Raw genomic sequence first — 14,300 nt, forward strand, 5'->3', positions numbered from 1 at the left:
TAAGCAATGTGTACGAGACGTCGTTTTGGTCGAAATTAAACACATCTCGAACAAAATCTGCTGCTACATGTTTCTTGCCCAAAAACCCGAAAAAAATGCTTGTCATGAGCGGAAGGATATTCCGACATAATCAGCAACCTCTCTGCTGGTGATTCGGTGATTCTCCAGAACAATTTTCCATACTTCTTCCACATTGTCGCCTGGTGGGATTAGCCGAGCGGTTTAAGGCGCTGCAGTCATGGACTGTGCGGCTGGTCCCGTCGGAGGTTCCAGTCCTTCCTCGGGCATGAATGTGTGTGTTTGTCCTTAGGATAATTTAGGTTAAGTAATGTGTAAGCTTAGGGGCTAATGACCTTAGCAGTTAAGTCCCGTAAGATTTCACATACATTTGAACATTTTCCACATTGTCGTCAGTAATCGATCTGCTAGGGCGACCCTCTTTGAAACTTTTATACCACTCGTAGATTCTTGTCTTACTGATAATAGATTCCCCAAAAGCCACTGTATTCCGTTTTTCAAGCAAAATTTAATGCAAATCCTTGGATCCATGTTTTTTGATAGTAAAAATTCATCGAGCTCTCGAAAACACGTGTAGCCTCGTCGACTATCGACCATAAGCTAACAAGGACAGGTCCCGTGCTGCGATCGACTTTTTAAAACTATCTATACGGTGATATAGGTTAAGACCCACACACATAGCAAATGATTCAGTTGGCTCTAAGCACTATAGGACTTAACATCTGAGGTCATCAGTCCCCTAGACTTTGAACTACTTAAACCTAACTAACCTAAGGACATCACACACACCCATGCCCGAGGCAGGATTCGAACCTGCGATCGTAGCAACAGCGCGGTACGGGACTGAAGAGCCCAGAACCGCTCGGCAACAGCAGCCGGCCCACGCATTGCAGCCATTTACCTGGTGGGCCCTCCTTTACGAGTAAGTGATGAAAAAAAATTGGGAGTTTTGTGTGACCCTCATCAGGGTTAGAAAAGTTGCATTAAACAGTGTGTTTGCGTGGTGTGATGGATAGGATAAAGACTTTTCTTGCAGGAAATTGTGGGTTCGAATCACGTTAGATGCAGTATGTCTTTTTTATTTTTCAGTCTTTATCGAAATGACTATGATCATCAATTTTAATCAGTTAATTGATTTAAATGTAATTTTTAAATTCAAGTCCTCTGTCACATATTTTCAATCACAATGTCTACTTCTTCATTTGCTCTCTATTTTTCTTCCTATCATTCTTATTTTAATCGGAATTTTTGTGTACGGATTTGATTAAAAATGGTTCAAATGGCTCTGAGCATTATGGGACTTAACATCTAAGGTCATCAGTCCCCTAGAACTTAGAACTAATGAAACCTAACTAACCTAAGGACATCACACACATCCATGCCCGAGGCAGGATTCGAACCTGCGACCGTAGCGGTCGCGCGGTTCCAGACTGTAGCGCCTAGAACCGCTCGGCCACTCCGGCCGGCGTGGATTTGATTACATTTACCTATTATAATATTCAGTTATTTTAAAATTCCGATCTATGAGTTTTAAAAATAAAAGACGAAATAATCTATTTATATTTGTGCAGTGGAATGTAAAATGTATTTTTGTTACGAGACGTACTGTTTCTTTGCACAGTAATGGTCATACAAACATTTAAAACATAGCCCAAATACCTAATGCAGTATGGACAAAATAACGCAGACGAAAATTTGAATGAAAGACGGTTTTATTTTAAGTGCAACAGAATTAAGAAAAATGAGAAACAGATATTTTCACCAACTGCGACATGGTCGCGTATACAAACAGTGATCCGATACTGTCAAATGTTTTTTTATTCCAGTCTTTGATCACGATATGAATTCTTTAGACGATTACCGGTTTCGGTCCGTAATGACCATCCTCAGATCTTTCTTACACCACGTCCTAAAGTGATAAGGCCATAATGGCATCGTCAAAACATTATAATCAGCATGGCATCGTCATATAGATCTAAAATAAGTCCTATTCTACACCTTATTTTAGATCTATATGCCGATGCCATGCTTATTACATTTATATGTTTTGACGATGCCATTATGGTCTTATCACTTTAGGACTTGGTGTAAAAAAGATCTGAGGATGGTCATTACGGACCGAAACCGGTCATCATCTAAAGAATTCATATCGTGACCAAAGACTGGAATAAAAAAACATTTAAGAAATAGATATAATGAACTCAATAACGTGGACAAAAAAACAAGGAATGATAGGAAGAAAAACGAGAGCAAATGAAGATGTTGATATTACGATTACAATTATGTGACAAAGGAACATAATTTAAAAATTACATTTAAATCAATTAACCGAATAAAGATGATGATCAAAGTCATTTCGATAAAGATTTAAAGATTTAAAAAAATGTCTTTATACATCTGACAGGATTCGAACTCAGAACCTCCTGCAGGCAAAGCAGTTATCCTATCCACTCTATCATGCAACCAGACTGTGTCGTCCTTTTTCAACGCTGTTGAATCACATGAAGTTGCGAATTTTTTTCTTTTTTCCTCAATTACTCGCCTGTGACGGTCAAAAAGTTGATCGCACCTCGTCTTGTAAATGTTCAAAACAGCTGGAAACGCAAGAAGATATATCAGAAACATGTGTACCAACAAGATAAAAAAATAGAAAATCGAATGTATAAATCCCGCATAATTAAAAAAAAAATCCCGTTACCTTTTACCATACCTCGTACATTCGCACATTACTGCCATTTTAGAGGGTCTGCCGTTAACGTGCTGGAGCTATAGAACTGGGAGAGCAGCTGAACAGGAGCCTGTGTGGTGTGTTGTTTAGCGCGTCGGACCGCGAGTGGGTGCTGTACCGGCTGCTGCCCGGCCTGGAGCGAGCCCCGGAGCGCTTCCGGCTGTGCCTGCACGAGCGCGACTTCGCGCCCGGCACCTTCATCACCATCAACATCGTCTCCTCCATGCAGGCCTCGCGCCGCATGATCGTCGTCCTCAGCGAGGCCTTCGTCTCCAGCCAGGTTAGTCGCCTCTCCTCTCCACATCCAGCGTTAGGCTAAAGCAGTTGTTCCCAACCTTTCTTAGGCCATTACACATGAGTGCAATCAGAAATTAGCTAGTGCCGCCACCACACGCCCCGCCCCCCCCCCCCCCGCCCCCATAGTCATCTGTTGCAGCCCTCACCACGGCCGCGGTGGTCTAGCGGTTCTGGCGCTGCAGTCCGGAACCGCGGGACTGCTACGGTCGCAGGTTCGAGTCCTGCCTCGGGCATGGGTGTGTGTGATGTCCTTAGGTTAGTTAGGTTTAATTAGTTCTAAGTTCTAGGGGACTTATGACCTAAGATGTTGAGTCCCATAGTGCTCAGAGCCATTTTTAAGCCATAAGCCCTCACCTCCCTCTCCACTTAAGTACCTAACTAAACTGTAGAATAAAACACTTTTCTTGGAACACTTTTATTTTTAAAATGTTGAAAGATGGATGATATTTACTTTGTGTATGTATGTATGTGTGTGTGTGTGTGTGAGAGAGAGAGAGAGAGAGAGAGAGAGAATCAGTGACGAAGGAATTCGTATAGCATAGTAACTAAGTACTACCCGCAACTGTTTAACTGTTTTTCAGAAAAGAAAGCCAATTATCCACTGCTAGGGTAGACACTTTTTACAAATCATGCTCACGCTGCATTACTCCTCTCCACTGCGGCACTTGCTCGACCTGCACACCGTAACCCCATTCAAAATCAAACAAATTCAGATGCGTGTTTCTTACTTCTTGTTGTTGTCTTCAGTACTGTTCGTAAATCACCTCATTGCCGCAGTCCTTACTTCTGAACTTGGAAGAACTGGACGACTACAGGTTGTTAATACTTCGTGTCTAACCGCTCTAATAATAATGTAATAACTGTATGCAGTACTATAGTAGCTATCATCTGGTTACTACTGTGTCGTGCTGTCAGTTAATTCATTTACCTGTTTCGACGCAAGTATTGTAGCAATTTCTTGGCCTAAGCAGTTACTATCTACAACTCAGAGAAGACATTTTCTTCAGATATTTAGCATTTGTTACGTGTATGCCTCACTTTTATTGTCAGTGATGTTCGGGACAAAGAACATGGGTGCAGTGGATGGAATACGTGAGGAACCTGTAACCTACACCACACTAATTCTACTAACTGAGAAAAATTAATTATTGATAGCTTGTATAATCAATATCAGAGTCTTACAAAATTGTCATAATAGTAATGATCTTTTCAAAAAAGTTTAGTTTCGTGACTGAAACAGAATCGAATCGTTTAGTTTTTACCTCTTAGAAAATTTCATTTTACCCCAAAATGTATAATTACCCCCAGGTTTCGAGGCACTGGGCTAAAGTCTCATAAATCGTACCACATTGAGCATTTTTGTGATTTTACTGACATATCACATTAATTAGCTAGATGTGCTACTAATCGACATGCATGCGACAGCGTGCTTACCAATAAGTCCCAAATCGCCGAGCACAAAAACGAAATTTTCCGGTGCTCATACCTCGAGTGCTGTTGTTGATAGCCGGCCGGAGTGGCCGTGCGGTTCTAGGCGCTACAGTCTGGAACCGAGCGACCGTTACGGTCGCAGGTTCAAATCCTACCTAGGGCATGGAAGTGTGTGATGTCCTTAGGTAAGTTAGGTTTGATTATTTATAAGTTCTAGGCGACTGATGACCTCAGAAGTTAAGTCGCATAGTGCCCAAAGCCATTTGAACCATTTGAACCTGCTGAGGAAGTAGCAAATAGAAACATTTTCTGTCAGTGAGTTCGACGATTAATGTGCACTTGCAGACTGGAGGTAAGCTATGGTCAGTATGTTCGCCATCGCTTTGTGGCTGGACACAAAAAATAGTTTCCCAGCTCTTGTAAACGGCACAAAAGATTAGATTATAACTTAACTTATCAGCCGCCCCACAATTTGGTACCCCGTTTTCAGTCATTCTTTTAAACAGGAGTATATTCGCCTTTTTCGTGCTTGAATAGGAGCATTTGTCCATTGGTAACGTGAAGCTCGTATTCCCGGTCACATTCGAGGACTGGTCAACAAAGACAGAGACTGATTTTGTTTTTCGCAAATGTTTATTACTCCATTTCAATGTTTACCTGGACTTTTTCAAATTATTGCCCTCCTGCTTGAATGCACCTTTTACAGCGTCTCTGCTAGTCCTCGAACACATCGTGCAGACCATTCTTTGACAGGTCCTTAAGAATCACTTCACGTTCCTTGAGCACTGCTTCAAGCTCTCAAACTGAATTTCTCTAAGCTTTTTCTTTATTCAAGAAAATAAAAAAAATCACAAGATTCAAGATCGGGGCCAATACGGTGAGCGCAGTCGACAGGTAATGTTGAACTGAGCTAGAAACTGCATTATTTGATTTGCGACATGAGGTCGCCCATTGTCATAATGAAGTCGCCAACCAGTCCGAGAGAGTTCTGGTGGTTTCCGTAGAACGTGCTTCATCAGTTTAGTCAGTGCTTACGTGTAGCATAGTGTTGACGAACCTAGGGTTTTCCACACTGTGTTGACTCGTTTTCATTCGGGGTCATAAAGATTCAGCCAGAAATGACCTTTGTATGGGAGTAAAACAGACGTGGTAGTCAACGGGTACAAACACCGATGACCCATAGATGATCAATATAATCGTAAAGACACCGCCATATGAAATTCTCAACACTTCACTGAGGTTACATAATGTTACCTGCCGATACTTACGGACAATCACAGTAGCGGTGCTGATGTTGACTTCAGTTACAGCAGAAGCCGAAACACCAGGCCCAGCTTGTTTAACACACACAAATCGACCTTCTTTGAAGTCCTTGAACCACCTAAACACTGTTGCACCAGACTGTGCACCTTCACCGCACGGTTGCTACAGAGTTTCGTGCGTTTCAGTGGCTGTGTGGTTTAAACGAGCTCAGAATTTTATTGCGGTCCCATCGGCTTAGGGACAGAGTGGTAAGGAAATTGGCTGTGCCCTTTCAAAGGAACTATCCCGGTATTTGCCGGAAGCGATTTAGGGAAATCACGGAAAACCTAAATCAGGATGGCCTGACGTGGCTTTGAACCGTTATCCTCCCGAATGCGAGTCCAGTGTACTAACCACTGCGCCACCTCGCTCGGTGGTCGTATATGTGTTTGTTGCATCGCTTGAGTATGTCGTGAGTAATTAAGTTTTAAAATGGAAGCAGAAACCGAGTCAGGTCGGATTATACGTAGTGACCAACGTTCCTGCATCAAAATCGAATCCATATGTGGAAAAATTCCAAAGGAAATCTACAACGCTTTCAGAGGCACGTGTGAGAAAAGTGCAGTGGGTCGCAGCACAGTTATCACGGTACTCTGCTCGTTTCTGTTGAAGGTCGGGTAACCGGTACCGAAGACAATCCAAGAAATGGAACCCCGTCGTCTGCAACAGACTACGCCTCTCATGTTACTGTTAATGACATTTTGAGAGAGAATCGACGAAAAACATGTGAGAAAACTGCTTGTGAGGCCAGAATGTCTGTCACTTCAGTTTACAGAATCGTAACTGTAAAGGTAAAGATGAGAAAAGTTGCTCTCAGATGGGTTCCATATGATATGAGCGAAGAGCAGTAAGCAGGTCTGAAACGAATCGCAGAAGTATTGCTTCAACGTTGTCGAACAGAAGGAGAACACTTTTTGAAAAAGATTTTTGCATTCGATGAAAACTGCATACGAGATTTTGAGCTGCAACTGAAGTCTCAATCGTTACAAAATATAAGTTCCGATTTTCCACGCCCACAAGAATTTCGCCGCCAACAATCAAAGGTGAAACTGATGATGATGATCTTTGCGTATGACATGAATGGTGTCATATCTGCAAATAGAATACCCCAGGGGACGCCTGTAACAAGTTGCTTCTACAAAACATTTCGCCACCGAGAATTCGCCAAAAAATGTCTGACATGCTTCCAACTGGTGTCCCCATTTTGCACGATAATGCAAGACCGCACATTGCTCCGCAGTGACAGAAACGTTCGAGAAATATGTATGTTAAGTACTTCTCCAACCACCATATAATCCTAATATAAGGCAATCGGACTCTGATTTGTTTCCCAAATTGAAGGAGCAAATCCGTGGAAATCGTTTTGATACAACTGATGAAGCTTCCAGTGAGGTGACCCACGTAATCAGACAGCTCAACAATGAAGGTGCTCTATCAGGAATACAGAATTTGCAAAACGTCGGGAAGCCGACATAAGCAAGAATGGAGGATGTATAGAAGGCCTGTAAAAGTATTCTATAAAATAACTTATTTTTTTCAATTCTATCTTAAAGAATGCAGAACTTTTGAAATGACTTTCGTATTTCTTACAACTTCCTTCCTCTCATTCAAAGTAACAGCTCGCAGCTCACTGCAATGTTAGTGCGAATACGATCAGGGGATAAAATACCAAAAGCAATGCAGCTGTCATATAACCACGCCAAGGCTCGATACACTCCCGGTGAGTGTGTGACTATTGTCAAAAACTTCGGAACTGAACACGAGAAGCAATGAAAAGAAAATAATCTGCGAGAGTGGCTTTGCAGCATGAGCGTGTGGAAACAAACGGAAAACTACTGTGTTACAAATTTTGTAATACTCTGCTCCGATGTTTCCATAAAAAAACGACACGTTCCTTTCCAGTCATTTTTACCGAGAGGTATTACACTGGATCATGTCAACTTCAACCCAATCAAGCGAGCCATTTAAAAGTCACGCACGCTACTAGCTACTGCTGCCAGTGTAGCGGTAGACGGTAGCGCCAGGGTGGCCAAATCATTCGCTCGGATTGTCCAGAATGTTCTTCAGACCAGACAGGGTGACATGGCGCATTGTCATGACAACATGAAATCCACGAATGGCTGCATATGCTCTACAAGTAGCCGAACATAAAACCATTTCCAGCCAATGACCGGTGCAGTTACACCAGGGAGCCCAATCGATTCCATGTGAACACAGTCCAACCCATCATGGAACCACCACCAGCTTGAACAGTGTCTTCTTGACAACATGGTGGGGTCTGCGTCACACACGAGCCCCACTACCAGCTGTTACAAACTTAAATCGGGACCCATCTGGCCGGGCCACGGTTTTCCAGTCGTCTGGCGTCCATCCGGTATGGTCATTGGCCCAGGAGAGGAACTGCTGCAGATGTCGTGCTTTTAGCACAGGCACTCGCGTCGCTCGTCCGCAGCCACAGCCCATTAACACCATATTTCGCTTCACTGTCCTAGCGGATACGTCTGTCATACGTCCAACATTGATTTCTGTGGTTATTTCCCGCACTGTTGCTTGTCTGTTAGTACTGACAACTCTACGCTGACGCCGCTGCTCTCGGCCCTTAATTGAAGGCCGTCGGACCCTGCGTTGTCCGTGGTGAGAGGCGATGCCTGATATTCGGTATTGTTTGGGACACTCGTGGCACAGGGTATCTCAGAATGTTGAATTCCTTAACGATTTCCGAAACGGATTGTTCTCTGCGTCTAGCTACAACTACCTTTCCGCGTTCAAAGTGTGCTATTTCCTGTCGTGCAGCTGTAATCACGTCGGTAACCGCTTCACACGAATCACCTGGGTGTAAATGACAGCCCCGCCAGTACACTGCCCTTATATAGGCAAAAAAAGACGATACGGTGTTACATAAATTGAAAATAATTACAATCTACAGTTCAATCCTTTTATCTTGGCGGCTCGCGCATGCCCGCCCAGACGCGGGAGATTGCTGCGTTGCCAGTTGCACACGACGCACGCGCCAATAGAAGCAGCGTCATAGTATAGCATAGTTCGCAAACTTACGTTTAGGAGGGAGCGCGGTTCATGAAGTAAAGCCACCACGGCCGCATTAACCCTTTCGCTGCTACAAAGACGTGCTCCCTGCATTCCGCGCTGTGCGCGATTTTGTCACTGCACTGCTCGCCTGCACTCTTCAAATTTTTGTGCAATGGTTTACTGCATTTAATGCTGCATAATAACTGCGTTGAACATCGAAATAAAATTAAGTCATTTATCGGGGGAAGGTATCAGTCAAGAAAACGTGTAAAAATCAAATTTTTGGGCCAAATAGTTTTTGTCAAAGCAGAGGGAACACCATGTGTCTGCACAGGCGAGCAGTGCAGTGATGACAAAATCGCGCACAGCGCGGAATACGGCGAGCACGTGTCTGCAGCAGCGAAAGGGTTAATGAAGAGACAAAGCACTAGAAATTTCAAAAAATTGCATTCAAACGAATATAACTCGTGAAGTAAGGCACTTCGATATTGTTTTTAAATAATGAAAATATTAAGCACCGCAGAAGGTTTGAACTCATAACCTTTCGCGTAGAGGCCCAACGCCTTAACCGTACGCTAACGCACCTCGTTTGACTACAAAACGCCATGAGGACTGTAACACGTCACGCAAAATACTGACAAACACTGTTGGTGTGACTATGAATTACTCACACTTCGTCGAAGTACAATAGGAAATAAACAATTACCGCTGTTCTTTATTGCGAAAAAGCGGTTCGTGAGAGTGATACAAACACCTTTCCTTGCTATCACCTGAATTAGGAGTCTTATTGCTTGTTTGGTTTAATTAATTAATAAAATATGAAGCAATTGGTATAAAGAATGCTTTTTCCAAACTTTCTATAAAAGAATGTCTGCTATCAAGGCATTGCTTTTGTTCTATTACTTTATTTATGACTGAACGTTTCTAAAACTGAAGACTCTCGTCCATGCTCTACACTGCTGTCGAGATGTGGCAACGTCGTTCTCTGTTCATTGGCTGACTGTGTTTTGTGACGTCAGATGCGCAGAACGAACCTAAACTCGGCCGCCAACATAAATGACGCGCACTTTAGTTATAATAAGAGGGTATCGTTTTGTGAAACCGAGTAACCATGAGAGTTTACGAAGATGTAGGAAGTTCGGTTCAAAGTTGTGATGATATCAATCTTGTTGCAATAGTCGCCAGAGGTACTGATAGTAGCACGCAGTGTAGTCGAAGTGGGTTGGCCGGAAGTAATCAAGTATCAGTTCAGTTGTTAACTTTAGACAGTTCAGTGTATAATTGCAAGTTGAGTCATATGAAGAGTATTGTATTTTGGTGGCGTAAAGATGATAATTTTCGTATATCTTGTGATTTTTGTCATTACTGCACTACCTTCAGCACTAGTCACAATGCTCGATAAAAGTTTAAATATATAAGCGTTCTGTACTAAAAGTGGTAGAGCATCCACTTATTCAACCGAAGTCATTCTAGTATACAGATTGAAAGTTGTAACAGTCACTGATTCATGAGACAATCGTCGCACGGTAGGTGACAAGAAACATTGTGACGCAGGACATGTTGACAAGCAGGTGAAATAGAATAGACTGCCATATTGTTCAATATGTCGATCGGTAGAGAACAAGTAAATCAGCGTTATCGATGTACAGAGTGTCAAAGAATGATATAAAAATGGTTCAAATGGCTATGAGCACTATGGGACTTAACATCTACGGTCATCAGTCCCCTAGAACTTAGAACTACTTAAACCTAACTAACCTAAGGACAGCACACAGCACCCAGCCATCACGAGGCAGAGAAAATCCTTGACCCCCCCGGGAATCGAACCTGGGAACCCGGGCGTGGGAAGCGAGAACGCTACCGCACGACCACGAGATGCGGGCAGAATGATAGAAGCAGCTAGGAATGCAAAAATAGGAACAATATAGTAACGGTATCGTCACACCATGTATACAACTCCGAAACACTCGAGCCAACCGCTCTTTTAAGGCTGCTCTGTGCGGTCCTTTGTATTTCAAAAGAAAGAAAAATGTAAATAGAGACGTCAATGGCGTGGTAGCAATGTATCATTATACTGTTCACAAGCTGTTAGTATCGCAGTTTGTACATCCAAAAAGCTGCCGTATTGACTACTACAACAGACGTCCCAAAAGAATAACCATCTCTCCACCTTTTGTTGGCACTGAAGAAGGCAGACAAATACTCAGCCTCCCCTTCCCCCTACCCACACCTCGTCACCTTCCTCAGCCACCCACGACCACCGCCACATACTCGCCTGCGCATGTCATTATCAATGTTTCTCTAAAGAGAATGATTTTGGAAATAAAAAGAGGAAGGAAAATTAGAGTTTAATGTTCCATCGACATCGCGGTCATTAGACACGGAGCACAAGCTCGGACTACGATGAAAGGGGGAAGGAAATGGGCCGTGCATTTGTTTGGAACTATCTCCGAAAGCCTTGATCTGGATGGGAATCTGACCGTCCTCCTCACGAATGCGAGTCCAGTGTGTTGGCCAAGTGCCGCCTCGCTCGGTTTTCGGAACTGAGGTTTCTGCGATGTATCTACGAGGGCGGTTCAGAAAGTAACCTCCGATTGGTCACAGTGCGGGTTGTGGGGGGATTAGCGACGCCATCTGTGCGTTCACGCACTCAACAGGTCAGTCGGCATCAAGCCGTGGTCGAGTGAACGTCGTACCTGCGCTAGTTTAGTTTTTGTGGCAGTTTGAAATGTGTGCTGCAATAGAAAACCCCTCCAAATGTGAAGTGCGTGCTGTCATAAGGTTTTTTACAGCCAAAGGATATTCTGCAGCAGCTATTCATCGTGAGCTTTGTGCCGTGTACGGACCAAGAGTTATGAGTGAAGGAGTTGTCCGTGAATGGGTACGTTTATTTAAAAGTGGACGAGAAAACGTTCATGATGAAGAGAGGAGTGGTAGACCATCATTGGTGACTGACGAACTCGTTCAGACAGTTGATGCAAAAGTTCGTGAAAATCGACGTTTCTCAATGTCGGAGTTGTCTACTGGTTTTCCACAGATTTCTAAGACTCTCTTGTACGAGATAGTGACAGCAAGATTGGGTTACCGTACGTTCTGTGCACGATGGGTGCCCAAAATTCTTACCGACCACCACAAAACTCAAAGAATGGCCTCTGCATTAGACTTTCTGTCACGTTATGAGGACGAAGGAGAACCATTGTTAAACAGAATCGTGACCGGTGGCGAAACCTGGATTAAGTACGTGAACCCTGAGACAAAAGAACAATCAAAGATGTGGGCACATTCAAATTCGCCTACCAAACCAAGAAAAGCCTCGCAAGATTTTTCTGCCAGAAAACTGATGGCAACGGTGTTTTGGGATGCCAAAGGGGTGTTGTTGGTTGAATTCATGGAACGTGGTATGACCATTAATCAAGACGTGTACTGTGAAACAATAAAAAAGTTACGACGGGCTATACAGAACAAACGCCGTGGTATGCTGACTTCCGATATCGTTCTTTTTGCACGATAACGCCCGTCCTCACTCTGCTCGCAGAACAACGGCCCTTCTTGAGTCCTTCAAGTGGGACGTTATCAACCATCCACCTTACAGCCCATGCATTTGAAGAAATGGCTCGGGTCACAGCGGTTTGATGACGACGAAGAGCTCAAAGATGCGGTCACAGGCTGGCTCCAGGCACAAGCGGGTGATTTTTATGCAGAAGGAATTTCAAAGCTTGTGAAGAGATACGATAAGTGCCTCAATCGCTATGGAGACCATGTAGAAAAAAAGTGCAAAGATGTAGTTCTAAGATGTATATATTAAAATATTTTTATTTAACTTGGTGTATTTTTTTAAATCAACCGGAGGTTACTTTCTGAACGGCCCTCGTACATGGTGTTGCCTGTTACGGACTTCTAAGTGTCGTGGCGGACTCTCAGCGGATGGTGTTGTGATAGGGAAATCACGTCCAGAAACGTACTGTTTGAATATGAAATAAGTTTGAAAACTGGATCACTTTCAGACCTCCCGCTTCACAGTACGAACATGACATCAGTAACCAGTTTCGTCCGACTATAAAAACTTTTCCGACTAGGAGGGTTCATTATAGTGATCCACAGACACGCCTCACTCTCCACTGTGAAGAAGACATCTTTTCTCACGTGGAAGAAAATCCAAGGACGAGTACTGGAAGTATTTCCCATGCCCTGGTCTCATGTAGAGCAAATCGAAGATCTGAAAGTGATCAGATGTCCAGACGTAATTTATATCCAAAAGATACATTTCCGGACATTGGTTCCTTATGAGAAACATCATCTACCAATTATTTGTAAGAAATTTCCGTTATTTGACTGTTAATTGTTCATTTCTTTTACACAATCATGATTTCAGCTTTTTAGTCATTCTCAAGTGCGTGTTGAAATGTTAAACATGTCTGAGCTCTCTGTCACATGTCATAGTGGGAAAAAAATATGGTCTTATATAACAGTTGTCGTATTACTGTATATCTTTGGTCTTATAGACCAATTATTTTATTACAGAATATGAGTGCATATCGAGGATACACAGCATGGCCGCCATTGTATAGAGTGAAAAACTATTAACACATAGCATGCATATTTAACAGCCAGTATATTTCTGTAATCTGCATTCGTCACTTCAAATGGAAATTCCTTTAAAAAAGTTCTACACGACTGTGGTCTCCCACGAAAGAAAAATTATTATCTACTAAATTCTGTCTACAGCCCCTAGGAGCCTGTAATAGGAATTGTGAAACACCATGACAGAGGAGCCTAGGATAAATTTGTGCCGTACTGGTTTCTATAGGATTGGCTTCGAGGGAATCACCATATTTTCTTGGAGACAGCAATTGGAATTTGGTCTGTAGGCTCCCACTCCGGACTTTTCATATTTCTCCTCACATTGGATGGTGACGGAGGATGTGCAGTCCTAAAGCATCGACTGCACACGGAAATGCGCAGCTCCGCGAAACAGCATCAAGAAGACGCTGCCCACCAGGCAATGGAAAGAGCGGACAGCGCCACACCTTCGGGAAGACAGCGTTCAGCACCCCCTGTCAATGCTGACTTACCCAGCCGCCCATCGCTGGCCGGCCCAGCTGGATCACAGGCTTTGAGAGGATCACAGAATGCGCAGCAGTACTCCAAAAGAGGACGAACAAGTGTAGTGTATACAGTCTCTTCAGTAGATTTGTTACATTTTCTAAGTGTTCTGCCAATAAAACGCAGTCTTTGGTTTCCCTTCCCCATGACATTTTCTGTGTGTTTTTTTCCGATTTAAGTTGTTAGTAATTGTAATTCCTGGGCGTTTAGATGAATTTATGGCCTTTAGATTTAACCGAAGTTTAACGAATTCCTTTTAGCGGATTCCTTTTAGCACTCATGTGAATGACGTCACACTTTTCATTATTTAAGGTCGATTTCCAGTTTTCGCACCATACAGATATCTTATCTAAATTGTTTTGTAATTGTTTTTCATCTTCTGATGACTTGACTA

The 14,300-nt window shown here is 43.1% G+C and overlaps 1 protein-coding gene across 1 annotated transcript in view; it reads left to right on the top strand.

Annotated features, from left to right (window-relative positions):
* Positions 1-14,300, top strand: part of LOC124788462 (toll-like receptor 2) — a 149,651-nt gene that overhangs the window by 115,620 nt on the left and 19,731 nt on the right. The window contains exon 4 of the mRNA XM_047255732.1: positions 2,837-3,026. Coding sequence (XP_047111688.1) covers positions 2,837-3,026 — 190 coding nt within the window. The remainder of the gene's footprint in view (positions 1-2,836; positions 3,027-14,300) is intronic.

This window comes from Schistocerca piceifrons, chromosome 3, assembly GCF_021461385.2.
Source record: "Schistocerca piceifrons isolate TAMUIC-IGC-003096 chromosome 3, iqSchPice1.1, whole genome shotgun sequence".
NCBI lineage: Eukaryota > Metazoa > Arthropoda > Insecta > Orthoptera > Acrididae > Schistocerca > Schistocerca piceifrons.